Genomic DNA, 11,632 nt, shown 5'->3' with positions numbered 1-11,632 from the left:
GTAATGGTCGTGTGTAAACAGTATATTTTAGATTATCATTATTTGATAATCTACGTAATGCTTTTGAAACCTTTATTGATAAAATAAAGGTTATGGTTGTTTTAAAAATGAATGCAGTCTTTGAAAAACATCTCATATAGAGGTCAAAACCTCGCAACGAAATCAATTAATATGGAATGTTTATAATCAATATGAACGGGTCATTTCAGTGGATTGATTCAAGATAATATATATCAATTTTTTTTCTGTACATCTAACTTTGGACAACTAGTTGTAGGTTACTAACGAGGACAGCTAACTTAATGAACTTAAAACATCAAAATGTATTAAAAGTGTTGTAAATATATTTTGAACATACTTTGATATATATGTACATATTTGTTATAGGTTCATGAATCGACCAGTTGTGATGACCCGGGAATTTCCGACTAAATTTAAACTTAATCTGTATATGATTTCGATACGATAAGCAAAGTCTGTAATGTTGAGTCACAAAACAATTTAAACTATTTCATATATACATTTGACCTTTGACTAATTCTCGACGATTCACGAACAATTGTTTGTAAATAATTATATAGATATAAATCTAAATTACAAGTATACATAGATATTAATTCGAATCAATAAAATGAACTCCAATCAATTGGAATTAATAATGTAAAAATAAAATATAGAACAAATAAGTTGCTAGTAGAATATATATATATATATATATATATATATATATTTATATACATGAATTATGAACATAAATAATATTATATGTATTGTAAATCATAAATATTAAATACTTAATATAAGTTATTATATAATATATATTATATAATTAGTTACTAGGATGAAATTCATAAATTGTAATAATTTAAATTACAAGTTTGAATATAATCGTTATGTTAATATTATTAACACTAATTTCATTATAAACACTAATATGAATATCTGAATAATTAATAAAATATATATATGAATATATAAAACTTGTTATGTACGAGTAAAATTAATATTATTGACATTATTATTATTATCACTTTATTTAAAAATCATGACTACCATTATTTTTTTATCATTATTATTATCACTAGTAATACTAATAGTATTATCGTTATTATTTTTATTAAAATAATACAACTTGTTATATTTATCATGAATGTTATTAATAATGCTAGTTATTAATATTAAAAGTATTATTATTAATATATTTATATTTAAATGTATTATTATTATTAACATAATTAAAATTATTAATTATTATTATTAATTCAATATATATAGAAACAATTGGGTAGGTATGTGAGCTGTTATAAATCCCATCAGCTTTATTTTTTTTCCTGCATTCTGTTTTGTTCGTGACTCTGTGTCGACTACCAGCACAAACCAACAAGTAACATACTGCTCCAGAAGTTGATTTAACACTCTCATTATTGATATGTACCGAAGGTATCTGCTATTGTTAAAAAAAAAAAAAAAAAACTTACAGCTCCTTTTTCTTCTCCCCTCTCTGTTCGTGTAACTCCAAAACCCACAAATTCGAATTTGAATCCGATATCAAAATCTAAAAATGCAGTTTGATTAGAAACCTTTCATTCAATCTTTCTTTAAAATCCCAGTTTTCAATTCTTATTATCAAACTCGAATTTTGGAGTCAAAGTTTCTGAGATAAAAAGTCAAACGGTGTTCATCAATCGAATTTGTGTTATTCGTTTCAGTTCAGATTAAATTGATAATTCTAATAGTTTCCATGAATGTTTTACAAGCTACTTCATGTTATAATCAAAGGCTATTAAATGATCAAAGTCCAAAAATAAAAAAAAAATTATTTGGGCAGCATCGAGCAGCACTTGCTGCTGTATTTTTTTTTTTTTTTTTTTTTGTTTCAAATAATCACCAATCAAATATACTATTTTGGATATTATATCCTTAACCCATTTTAGTAACAATTAATAATATTGAAAGTATATTTTTTTTTTAATCGATCTTGAGGATGGTGAGGAAGAAGGTAGAAACTGAACATGGGTTAAATAAAAACCAAACTGGGTTATATAACAGAAAATTCAAAGTGGACGAGTGGTTAAGTGTTGGTTCGGGTATCCAGGAGGTCTCGGGTTCGATTCTATGCCTGGACGTTTTTTTTAAAGCCTCTTTAAAGGTAGTCATTTGATTATTATCATTTTATTATTATTATTATTATTATTAATTATTATTGTTATTATTATTATTATTATTATTAATTATTAGTGTTATTGTATTGTTTGTTATTATCAATATTGTTATTAATAACATGTTATTAAAATTATTATCATTAATATAGTATATATCATTATCACTACAAGTATTACTAGTAAGTAGTATTATCCTAATATTATTATTAGTATTATTATGAATATTGCTAATATCATTATAGTTAATAATTTTACCATTTTAGTATTATTATCAGTATTATGAATATTAATAGTATTAACACCATAAGTAGTATTATTAATATTATCAATTTTAATAGGGTTATCATTATTATTATTAATATAATCATTATTAATAAAACTATTATTGTTAGTAACTCACTAATATCAAAAACTATCAAATTTTTTTACAAATAACTAATCTTATGTATAAAATGTAATTAGTACATATACTACAACTATTTTAATATTTCATATAACTATATATTAACATTACCTAGATAAATAATTACATGTAACCAACTATTAAATTTTAAACATAATAATAAATATGTATTATATATATATATATATATATATATATATATATATATATATATATATATATATATATATATATTAATATAAATAAATGGAATTTAATATAAATCCTATATAATTACAAATGTAAATAAATAATACATATTAATAAATAAAATTATGTAATTTTGATAATATGTTTTAATATAAATATGAATAATATAGGTTCGTGAATCCGAGGCCAACCCTGCATTGTTCAGTTTGTCTAATGTTGTCATATGTATTTTTACTACAAAATACATTAGGTGAGTTTCATTTGATTCCCTTTTACTCTTTACATTTTTGGAACTGAGAATACATGCGATGTTTTTATAACTGTTTTACGAAATGGACACAAGTAATTGAAACTACATTATATGGTTGAATTATCGAAATCGAATATGCCCCTTTTTATTAAGTCTGGTAATCTAAGAATTAGGGAACATACACCATAATTGACGCGAACTCTAAAGATAGATCTATCGGGCCCAACAAGCCCCAATCCAAAGTACCAGATGCTTTAGTACTTCGAAATTTATATCATGTCCGAAGGAGGATCCCGGAATGATGGGGATATTTTTATATGTATATTGTGAATGTCGGTTACCAGGTGTTCAATACATATGAATGATATTTTTGTCTCTATGCATGGGACGTATGTTTATGAGAAATGGAAATATGAAATCTTGTGGTCTATTAAAATTATGAAATGATTATTTATGTTAAACTAATGAACTTACCAACCTTTTGGTTGACACTTGAAAGCATGTTTATTCTCAGGTATGAAAGAAGTCTTCCGCTGTACAATTGCTCATTTTAAAGATATTACTTGGAGTCATTCATGACATATTTCAAAAGACGTTGCATTCGAGTCGTTGAGTTCATCAAGATTATTATTAAGTCAATTATAGTTAGATATATTATAAAATGGTATGCACGCCGTCAACTTTCGATGTAATGAAAGATTGTCTTTTCAAAAACGAATGCAATGTTTGTAAAATATATCATATAGAGGTCAAGTACCTCGCGATGTAATCAACTGTTGCGAATCGTTTATAATCGATATGGACTTCGTCCGGATGGATTAGGACGGGTCTCTACACCAGTGGCCAAGTCTTACTTCCGACGAAGTAAAAATATGTGAAAGTGAGTTATAGTCCCACTTTTAAAATCTAATATTTTTGGGATGAGAATACATGCATGTTTTATAAATGATTTAAAAAATAGACACAAGTACGTGAAACTACATTCTATGGTGGAATTATCGAAATCGAATATGCCCCTTTTTATTAAGTCTGGTAATCTAAGAATTAGGGAACAGACACCCTAATTGACACGAATCCTAAAGATAGATCTATTGGGCCTAACAAACCCCATCCAAAGTACCGGATGGTTTAGTACTTCGAAATTTATATCATATCCGAAGGGTGTCCCGGAATGATGGGGATATTCTTATATATGCATCTTGTTAATGTCGGTTACCAGGTGTTCACCATATGAATGATTTTTATCTCTATGTATGGGATGTATATTAAAATATGAAATCTTGTGGTCTATTGTTACGATTTGATATATATAGGTTAAACCTATAACTCACCAACATTTTTGTTGACGTTTTAAGCATGTTTATTCTCAGGTGATTATTAAGAGCTTCCGCTGTCGCATACTTAAATAAGGACAAGATTTAGAGTCCATGCTTGTATGATATTGTGTAAAAACTGCATTCAAGAAACTTATTTCGTTGTAACATATTTGTATTGTAAACCATTATGTAATAGTCGTGTGTAAACAGGATATTTTAGATTATCATTATTTGATAATCTACGTAAAGCTTTTTAAACCTTTATTGATGAAATAAAGGTTATGATTTGTTTTAAAATGAATGCAGTCTTTGAAAAACGTCTCATATAGAGGTCAAAACCTCGCAACGAAATCAATTAATATGGAACGTTTTTAATCAATAAGAACGGGACATTTCACCACTAGATTCCAAGAAGCTCCATTACAATTTAATACTCCGAATTCTTACTTGATGTACCGTTTAAAATTTTCATTACAATTTAATACAATCTATCTATCTATATCTATATATCTATATCTATATACATTATTATAAAACACGTGATTATGCTTACGTGTCATCTCCTCAATTAATCAAATTTAAATTGTCCAACATGAAATTCTCAAAACGTGCTGATTATGAATATGGTCCAAATTAGGGCTCGTAACATTATTATTATGGGAGGTGATATTTTCAAACATGATTTTGATAGATCTACACATATATGTTGTTATTTTTCAGTTATACCCTCCAATAATTTGAAATGAAAAATTTACATAACACATCATTAAGGGTAGTTTAGTGAATTTGTGTGGATCTATCAAAAACAAGTTTGAAAATATCAATTCCCTATTATTTCCTCCGTCTCATTTCAATAGTCCACAGAAAAAAAAACACGCAGTTTTAGGAAATCACACTAACTTCATTTCTCCACCAATGAAATATCTTCTCTCTTCAGATCCACCAATAAAATATCTTTTTTTCTTTCTATTTATGAAAGTGGACTATCAGAATTGGACAGTCAAAAATAGAATAATGACGTATTAGAATGAGACGAAGGTAGTAAGATATTGGGCGTTGGCGCCAAACACTAAAATAGACGCGCCACATCGACGTAGACATACGACTGACTCACGTCGAGACGTTACAAACCTTCTCTAACACACGCAACCCTCACACATACATACATACACTCAATTTCAATTACCTGTATATATATGATCCCCTTTTTCAATCAAATCCCCAATTTAATTTCATCTAGTCTAGTGCTTAATTCGATGTCTAATATACCGTCTCACTTTCCATCCCCATGTTAATTTGATTAGGTATTAGGTATGTCATCTCGTTCTCTCTTTTTTATATTTTGTTTTTGTTTTTCAATCTTATTTTTGGCTGACATCAATTGTTTACGGAGATTTACTGCTTGATTGAGCCGTGTATATGAATTCAACATAGGTTTACGCTTTATGATTTGTGTTTAACCTAATGCGGATGCTTGTATGATAGCTGAGTATACATAATTTCTACAATTCATATACCTAATTCATATGTTTCTATGGTTGTACAATTCATAGTTATACAGTTATCAGCACGCTCTATGATTTTGTAGACATTGCCTAAATTTGTCTAGTGAATTTCGTATACAACATAACGGTTTGACCTATTTGTTGAAACTTAATTTGACAATGCAAATAATTTACTTTTATATTATATTGGATTCAAATTTGTTCTGTGAGGGTTAAACTTAAATTGATTATCTTTTATGTTTTGCAGACAGTTGCATCTTTAAGCATCAACCATTATTATTCATAACATCACAATTATAGTTTTGGTGGGGTGAAAAGTGTGCTGACGTGTACTGACACATCAATGTTTACACTTTAATGCACTAGCTTTTTGGGTGCAGCAAATCGTCAAAATTGGTGCATGAAATAGTCAAATTTGATGCATAAGGACACACACAACCAAAATCCTTTATAATACATACTCACACAACCACATACTTTTTTTTTCCTTTCTATTGGTGTTTAGATTTTGTTTAGGTAAAGAGTATGTATATTAATTTTGAATCTAGAATCATAGTGAACTGATAATATAGGTTAGTGAGATCAGGTATGCTTATAATAAATATATCTTTATGTTGAATATAAGTTGAAACTTCATGATTATAAATGATGTTGTAGTGGTTTTGTTGCAGTTTAGCGTACAGGTTTAGATTTTAAATAAAAATGGCTTTATCTGGAATGCATTCTGCCACACTTTTTAAACCTGTGGAAGTTGCACACTACCGTTATAATTTGCCAACAACATTGATACGACCAAGTTGCTTGCCTCGGATGCGAAGACCACGTGATTCGTTTTCGATGCAAAGATCAAGAATCAGGTGTTCGTTGTCTCGAAAAGCTCCATCTTCTTTAGAATTCGAAGAGGAAGCTAGTGTGTCTACCTCTGATACTTTGGAGGGTGAAGAACTAAGCCATGTCATTAAGTTTAAGTTTTCTGATTTCAAGATTAGTGATCGTGTTAGCATTGGTCTAGGTGGACGGGTATGTAATATTATTTATTTATTTTTATTTTTTGTGATGTATCATGTATTACAGTTTTCATATTTCAACTTTGATCTGTTGTGCTGACTGATTGGAAGCTTCCTGTAGGGAGACGAGGCTGTTTTTGAAGCTATTATCAAGAATCCTGATAGGTAACATTTTGATTGGTTAAGGTTAATTATGTAAATGTGGAAATTTGACTTTATAAACTTGCAGCCCTTTACATAATACGGGAGTGGTGCTTCGTCGACTTACTAGTACTCAAGCACAACGCAGAGGGAAACGTGCTATACAGGTGTTTGGCTTTACTACCTGAGTTTGAATTTTTATATACCTTTTTTTTTTTTTTTTTTTGCATGGATCAGTGGTATGAACTTCGAATTCAAGTGCAGGTGTTAAAGAAATTGGCTCGACGTAAATTGATGTACCATTCCTATTCAATGCAAGTTCATGGTTACGTATGTTCTCAAGAAATAGAAGATGAAGGCTCATTTACTCTAGTCCATGGGGTAATTTATATTCAAAATGAAATTTTGGTGTTAAATCATTCTATTTAGGCACATATACCCTTCATTCTTCTTGATGTAGATGAAATAATGTGTTACTTGTCACAAGTTTAAGACCATTAACGGGTTTTATTATTATTTTTTTTTTTAGTATCATGGTAGTTTTTCGTTGAGGCATTGGCTACGCCAGACTGACTGGCTCCCAACGTTAGAAGCAACACTTGCTTTAGATGAAGAATCTGTGAGAAGGGTGGGTGATGATACAGTTGGTGGGCCCGCAGTGTCTCGCCAGCTACGTGTTACTCGAATTGTGATGCGGGATCTACTAATCGGAGTATGTTGTTTGTATACGTTGTTTATGTGTGCACAATCAACAATGTAGTTATCCTAAGAACAAGCATTGGAAGGATTTTTGATATTATTGTTGATTTTTTACCTCAGGTAAATTACTTACATAGTCATGGACTCGCCCATACAGAACTTAGACTGGAGAATGTTCATATAAGTCCAGTTGATAGGCATATTAAAGTAAGTATATTGGCATGCCAGTTTAAATGTTTTTCATAACTATGTATAGTGAATGCATGTTTCCTTTTAGTATATTAGCTATTAAGCCTAGTTAATGTATATCACTTCCTTTTAAGATTCTATCTCATTCGGTTTTAAGAATGCTTTTATCTATGATATATGCCTTACTCGTTGCTTTACACCTCTATAATTTTATTTTCCAGGTAGGTATATTGGGGAATGCTGCTGACTTTTTAGAAAATGATTCTAATAACACGGATAGACAACAAATGATGATTGCATTTGACATGAGGTATGCGCTAAAAAGAAATAAAAGGAACCAAGAAAATATTTATGGCTTCTAATGCTATACATATATGGAAGATACGTATTCTAATCTTATAAAAATCAGATGTCTTGGTTTCATCATGGTAAAGATGGTATTAAGGGAGCTTATGGATCCGATTATCTTTGCAAAGTTCAAAGCTTTTCTCAATAAGGTAAAGATATACGTGAGAGTAATGTCTTATGTTTGTCTCTATATAAAGATGAAAATGACATTTATCTGTTCTCGTTATATTTGCAGGGAAATGATCCTTCTTGCTTGCGCGAGTTTATACTAAGAACTTTTAATAGTAATTCATCTCATGGAAATGTTGGGCTGCAAGTTAGTACATATTTATATAACATAAATGTCTTTATTTACTCTTTTGCCCTTTTGAATATATCTGAGTAATTACTTGTATACCATCTTCATTGTAGATATTAGATAGGAACTGGGGTGCAGGCTGGCACCTGCTATCATTACTTTTAGCTGCTAAACCTCTTGATAGAATAAGGTAAACCCATGACTAGGTTAAAACATAATTAATCTACTAATATACGATGCCACTATGTTTTAAGTCTTTAGTGAAAACAACTTTTCACACATTTTACTTGGTAATGGTTATTGCTAGATTGTAAAAAGAGATGCATGTGCTATACTTGAAGATTGCAAAAATCGTCTGGCTTTTAGCGAATACCCATATGCCCATCCAGAAATGAAAAACTAAAAAAAAAAAACAAATTGTAGTGGGGACCATTGACATCATTAATTTGCAAGGGTAATTGCAAGGGTAACAATGGTCAATACCTAACTTAAGGCTATTAAATTTGCAAAAAAAAAAAAAGATAAAAAAAATAAGAAAAGAAAAAAACAAACAGTTGTGATCTTTGATGTAAACAATATTAGTGTTAAGAGTTGGCAAATAGGCGGGTGGCGTAACAGGTCAAAGGGACTCGGGTTGAAATGGGTAATTTTATGGTGTAGTTTAATTTTGGTTAACCCCGAAACAGTTTTGTCCATCTTTTTACAACATTTTTTATGTACTATTATTTTAGCATTAATACCTTTTTTATTAATATGATTTAGGAGGTTTTTTTGTACATTAAACATACACTTTGGGTGAGTTTTAAAAAATTTCTTTTGAATTAAATTTGTTTTAGTAACCTGTTTGAGATAAAACATAACCTGATCGATCCATTTTTCTTTAAATAGGTTGATTTGTCACATCTATCAGTTTATTTCTTGTATCAACTGATGTATTGGGACTATCTTGCAGATGTTTAGATGCTTTAAGACACCCGTTTCTGTGTGGACCACGATGGCGGGTGAACCCGTCGATGGACATCGTCAGGTGGAGTCTGGGATCAACTGCAGTTAGAATTACCGAGGAGTACATATATGGCCAACAACAGGTTTGCTTCTTTAAACATAGTTTTACGAATTTTGTAACTGTAAAAGACAATGCTTTCAACCACGTGATTGATTTTCTGGTTCCTTTTTCACATCTGATAGCTTTAATTGAATTTTGAAAAAATGTAAATGGAACTTAAGTTTATTAATCATGTACTCGCAACAATTTTCTGTTTATTCTTCAGCGCATCAGGCTCGCTCACTTTATTGAGTTAATGGAGATGTTGAATCCATATCCTAGGCGAAAGGTTGGTTGACCCATTTGGCTAGTTATTGATATGATGTAACCTGAATTAATCTGTTCATAAGTTATTCGTTCTAAATTTCAACACTATAATATTTGTAGAACTGGCTCGGGTTGCTACCCGGAAGATGGAGATTGGTGTATTGTACGGGCCGCCACATCGGGTTAACCACTCGCCAACCACCTTCACGTGTGTTCATCGGAGAAGTTCACCTCACAATATCTCAACCATCAACAACAAAACCAAAACCACCATTTTCATTCACCTCTGATATCGGCTTCCGAGTCCTAATCGGTAAAGATTGGCCACATGACAAAACTGGCATTAATGGAAAACTTCAAGTAAATTCTTCATTCAAATTAACATCCGGAAAACGACTTTACCTAAAAGAAGAAACAAACACCCACAACCTCCCATCAACCACCACCAACGCACAAGATTCAGCAATCAAGAAACTATCAGGTAAAAAATGGAGAAAAACTAGAGAAGTACCCTCGAGTCTCTCGGTAGTTAAACTGGCTTCAAATGATATCGATGTGACTCTGATGTTAAATGAGCCGTTAACAAGAGATGTTGAGGCTGCACAAGCTGCGATTAATGAAGTCCGGATGCAAATTCCACCAGAAATGTTTGATTTGTCCAAGATTGTTTGTGGTACGTACATAGATACCAGGATGCTAGTTCTTCGTAGTGTTAATGGATCTGCACTCTTGTTCACGCGCGCATGTAGCATTTAAGGTAGTTGTGCTTTGTGTTAGTTTGTATATATGTAGAGATTATTGCAACAAAACACACATGTCCTCGTGTACAAACGACCAGTTAAGAATTGGTGTATAGTGTTAAGAATTGTTACTGCTACTACTACTAGATGCGTTATGCAAGTCGTGGTAGATTTCGACATTCGTTTAAAAAGTTCATAGGATCATTTAACTTTTTATTCAGTTCCATGTTTGACACATCACGTATCAACAGATTGGTAATTGGTAATAACATATATAGTAAAATTGATTATCGCAAGTAAACCAATGTTTTGGTTTAGGTCAAATAAAATAATAAATCGCTTATTACATTAAGATCCCTTTAGTTCACGGAATTCCAAGGAATTTGATGGAATTAGAATTGATTTCCTTAAATCGTTCCGTTTGGTTGACATATTTTGAAATAAATTAAATTCTCTAAAATCTTGAAATTCCTTCATCTATGGAATGTTCGTTCTTTCAAGATGATGATGAATTTGAAATATTTCCAACATTGAATATATGAAAATTTAAAATCATCCTCAAATATTTAAGTTTATATTTTATGTACATTCCAACTCGCGCTTTCAAGGCGCGTTTTGACGCACGATTTTGTCGAGCGCCTTCGATGTCCGCCTCTGCTTTTTAGATTCTGTTTAGTTGTTCATTTGTTAGTATCGTGGTTTGTTTTAGCTCTTTCATGGTTTGAGCTCGGTGATATATAGTTTTAGTTTCATTTTTATGCTTTCTAGGTTCAAGCTTCTATGCTATTGCTATGTATGTTAAGGTGAAGAATGTTTTCTTTTAAAAAAATGTTTTCGTTTCCATACGAATTAGCGTTATTTTTAACAAAAAAACGGAAGAAAAAACCGGTGATCTTGGTAAATGAATCAACAACAACAACAATAAATCTAAGAGTCTGTAAATTATTAGTATTTTTACATTGAAGATATAAATTATATTAATTATAATTATTAGTGTGTATTAAATTATGATATACCGATAAACCGCTATATTTGCGGATCACTCAAACAGGTATCACGGATTTACCAATCGA

At 30.4% G+C, this 11,632-nt stretch overlaps 1 protein-coding gene across 2 annotated transcripts; it reads left to right on the top strand.

Moving 5' to 3' along the window:
* The first annotated feature begins 5,414 nt into the window (after positions 1 to 5,414).
* On the top strand, positions 5,415 to 10,794 carry LOC139865775 (probable plastid-lipid-associated protein 14, chloroplastic). Of its 2 annotated transcripts, none has more exons than XM_071853875.1 (14): positions 5,415 to 5,624; positions 6,497 to 6,845; positions 6,954 to 6,997; positions 7,062 to 7,140; positions 7,238 to 7,354; positions 7,503 to 7,685; positions 7,793 to 7,879; positions 8,083 to 8,171; positions 8,271 to 8,358; positions 8,445 to 8,525; positions 8,621 to 8,697; positions 9,460 to 9,595; positions 9,779 to 9,841; positions 9,940 to 10,794. In XM_071853875.1, exons 2-14 carry the CDS (start codon positions 6,528 to 6,530, stop codon positions 10,573 to 10,575), a joined length of 1,998 nt encoding a protein of 665 aa, XP_071709976.1. In that variant the 5' UTR covers positions 5,415 to 5,624; positions 6,497 to 6,527; the 3' UTR covers positions 10,576 to 10,794. The 2 variants fall into 2 exon arrangements, with proteins under 2 accessions (XP_071709976.1, XP_071709977.1); XM_071853876.1 differs by having other exon boundaries at positions 5,567 to 5,624; positions 6,502 to 6,845.
* Positions 10,795 to 11,632: the final 838 nt, after the last annotated feature.

Source organism: Rutidosis leptorrhynchoides, chromosome 9, assembly GCF_046630445.1.
Source record: "Rutidosis leptorrhynchoides isolate AG116_Rl617_1_P2 chromosome 9, CSIRO_AGI_Rlap_v1, whole genome shotgun sequence".
NCBI classification, from domain to species: Eukaryota; Viridiplantae; Streptophyta; class Magnoliopsida; order Asterales; family Asteraceae; genus Rutidosis; species Rutidosis leptorrhynchoides.
The sequence above is the reverse complement of the archived record's forward strand: the minus strand, read 5'-3'. Positions and strand labels throughout refer to the sequence as shown.

Excerpts from the sequence above, each read along its gene's own strand:
- LOC139865775 (XM_071853875.1), top strand. The coding sequence starts at position 6,528 with ATGGCTTTATCTGGAATGCATTCTGCCACACTTTTTAAACCTGTGGAA. Across the intron at positions 7,355-7,502 it reads CATTTACTCTAGTCCATGGG|TATCATGGTAGTTTTTCGTT; the intron begins GTAATTTATATT and ends TTTTTTTTTTAG. Across the intron at positions 8,359-8,444 it reads TCAAAGCTTTTCTCAATAAG|GGAAATGATCCTTCTTGCTT; the intron begins GTAAAGATATAC and ends TTATATTTGCAG.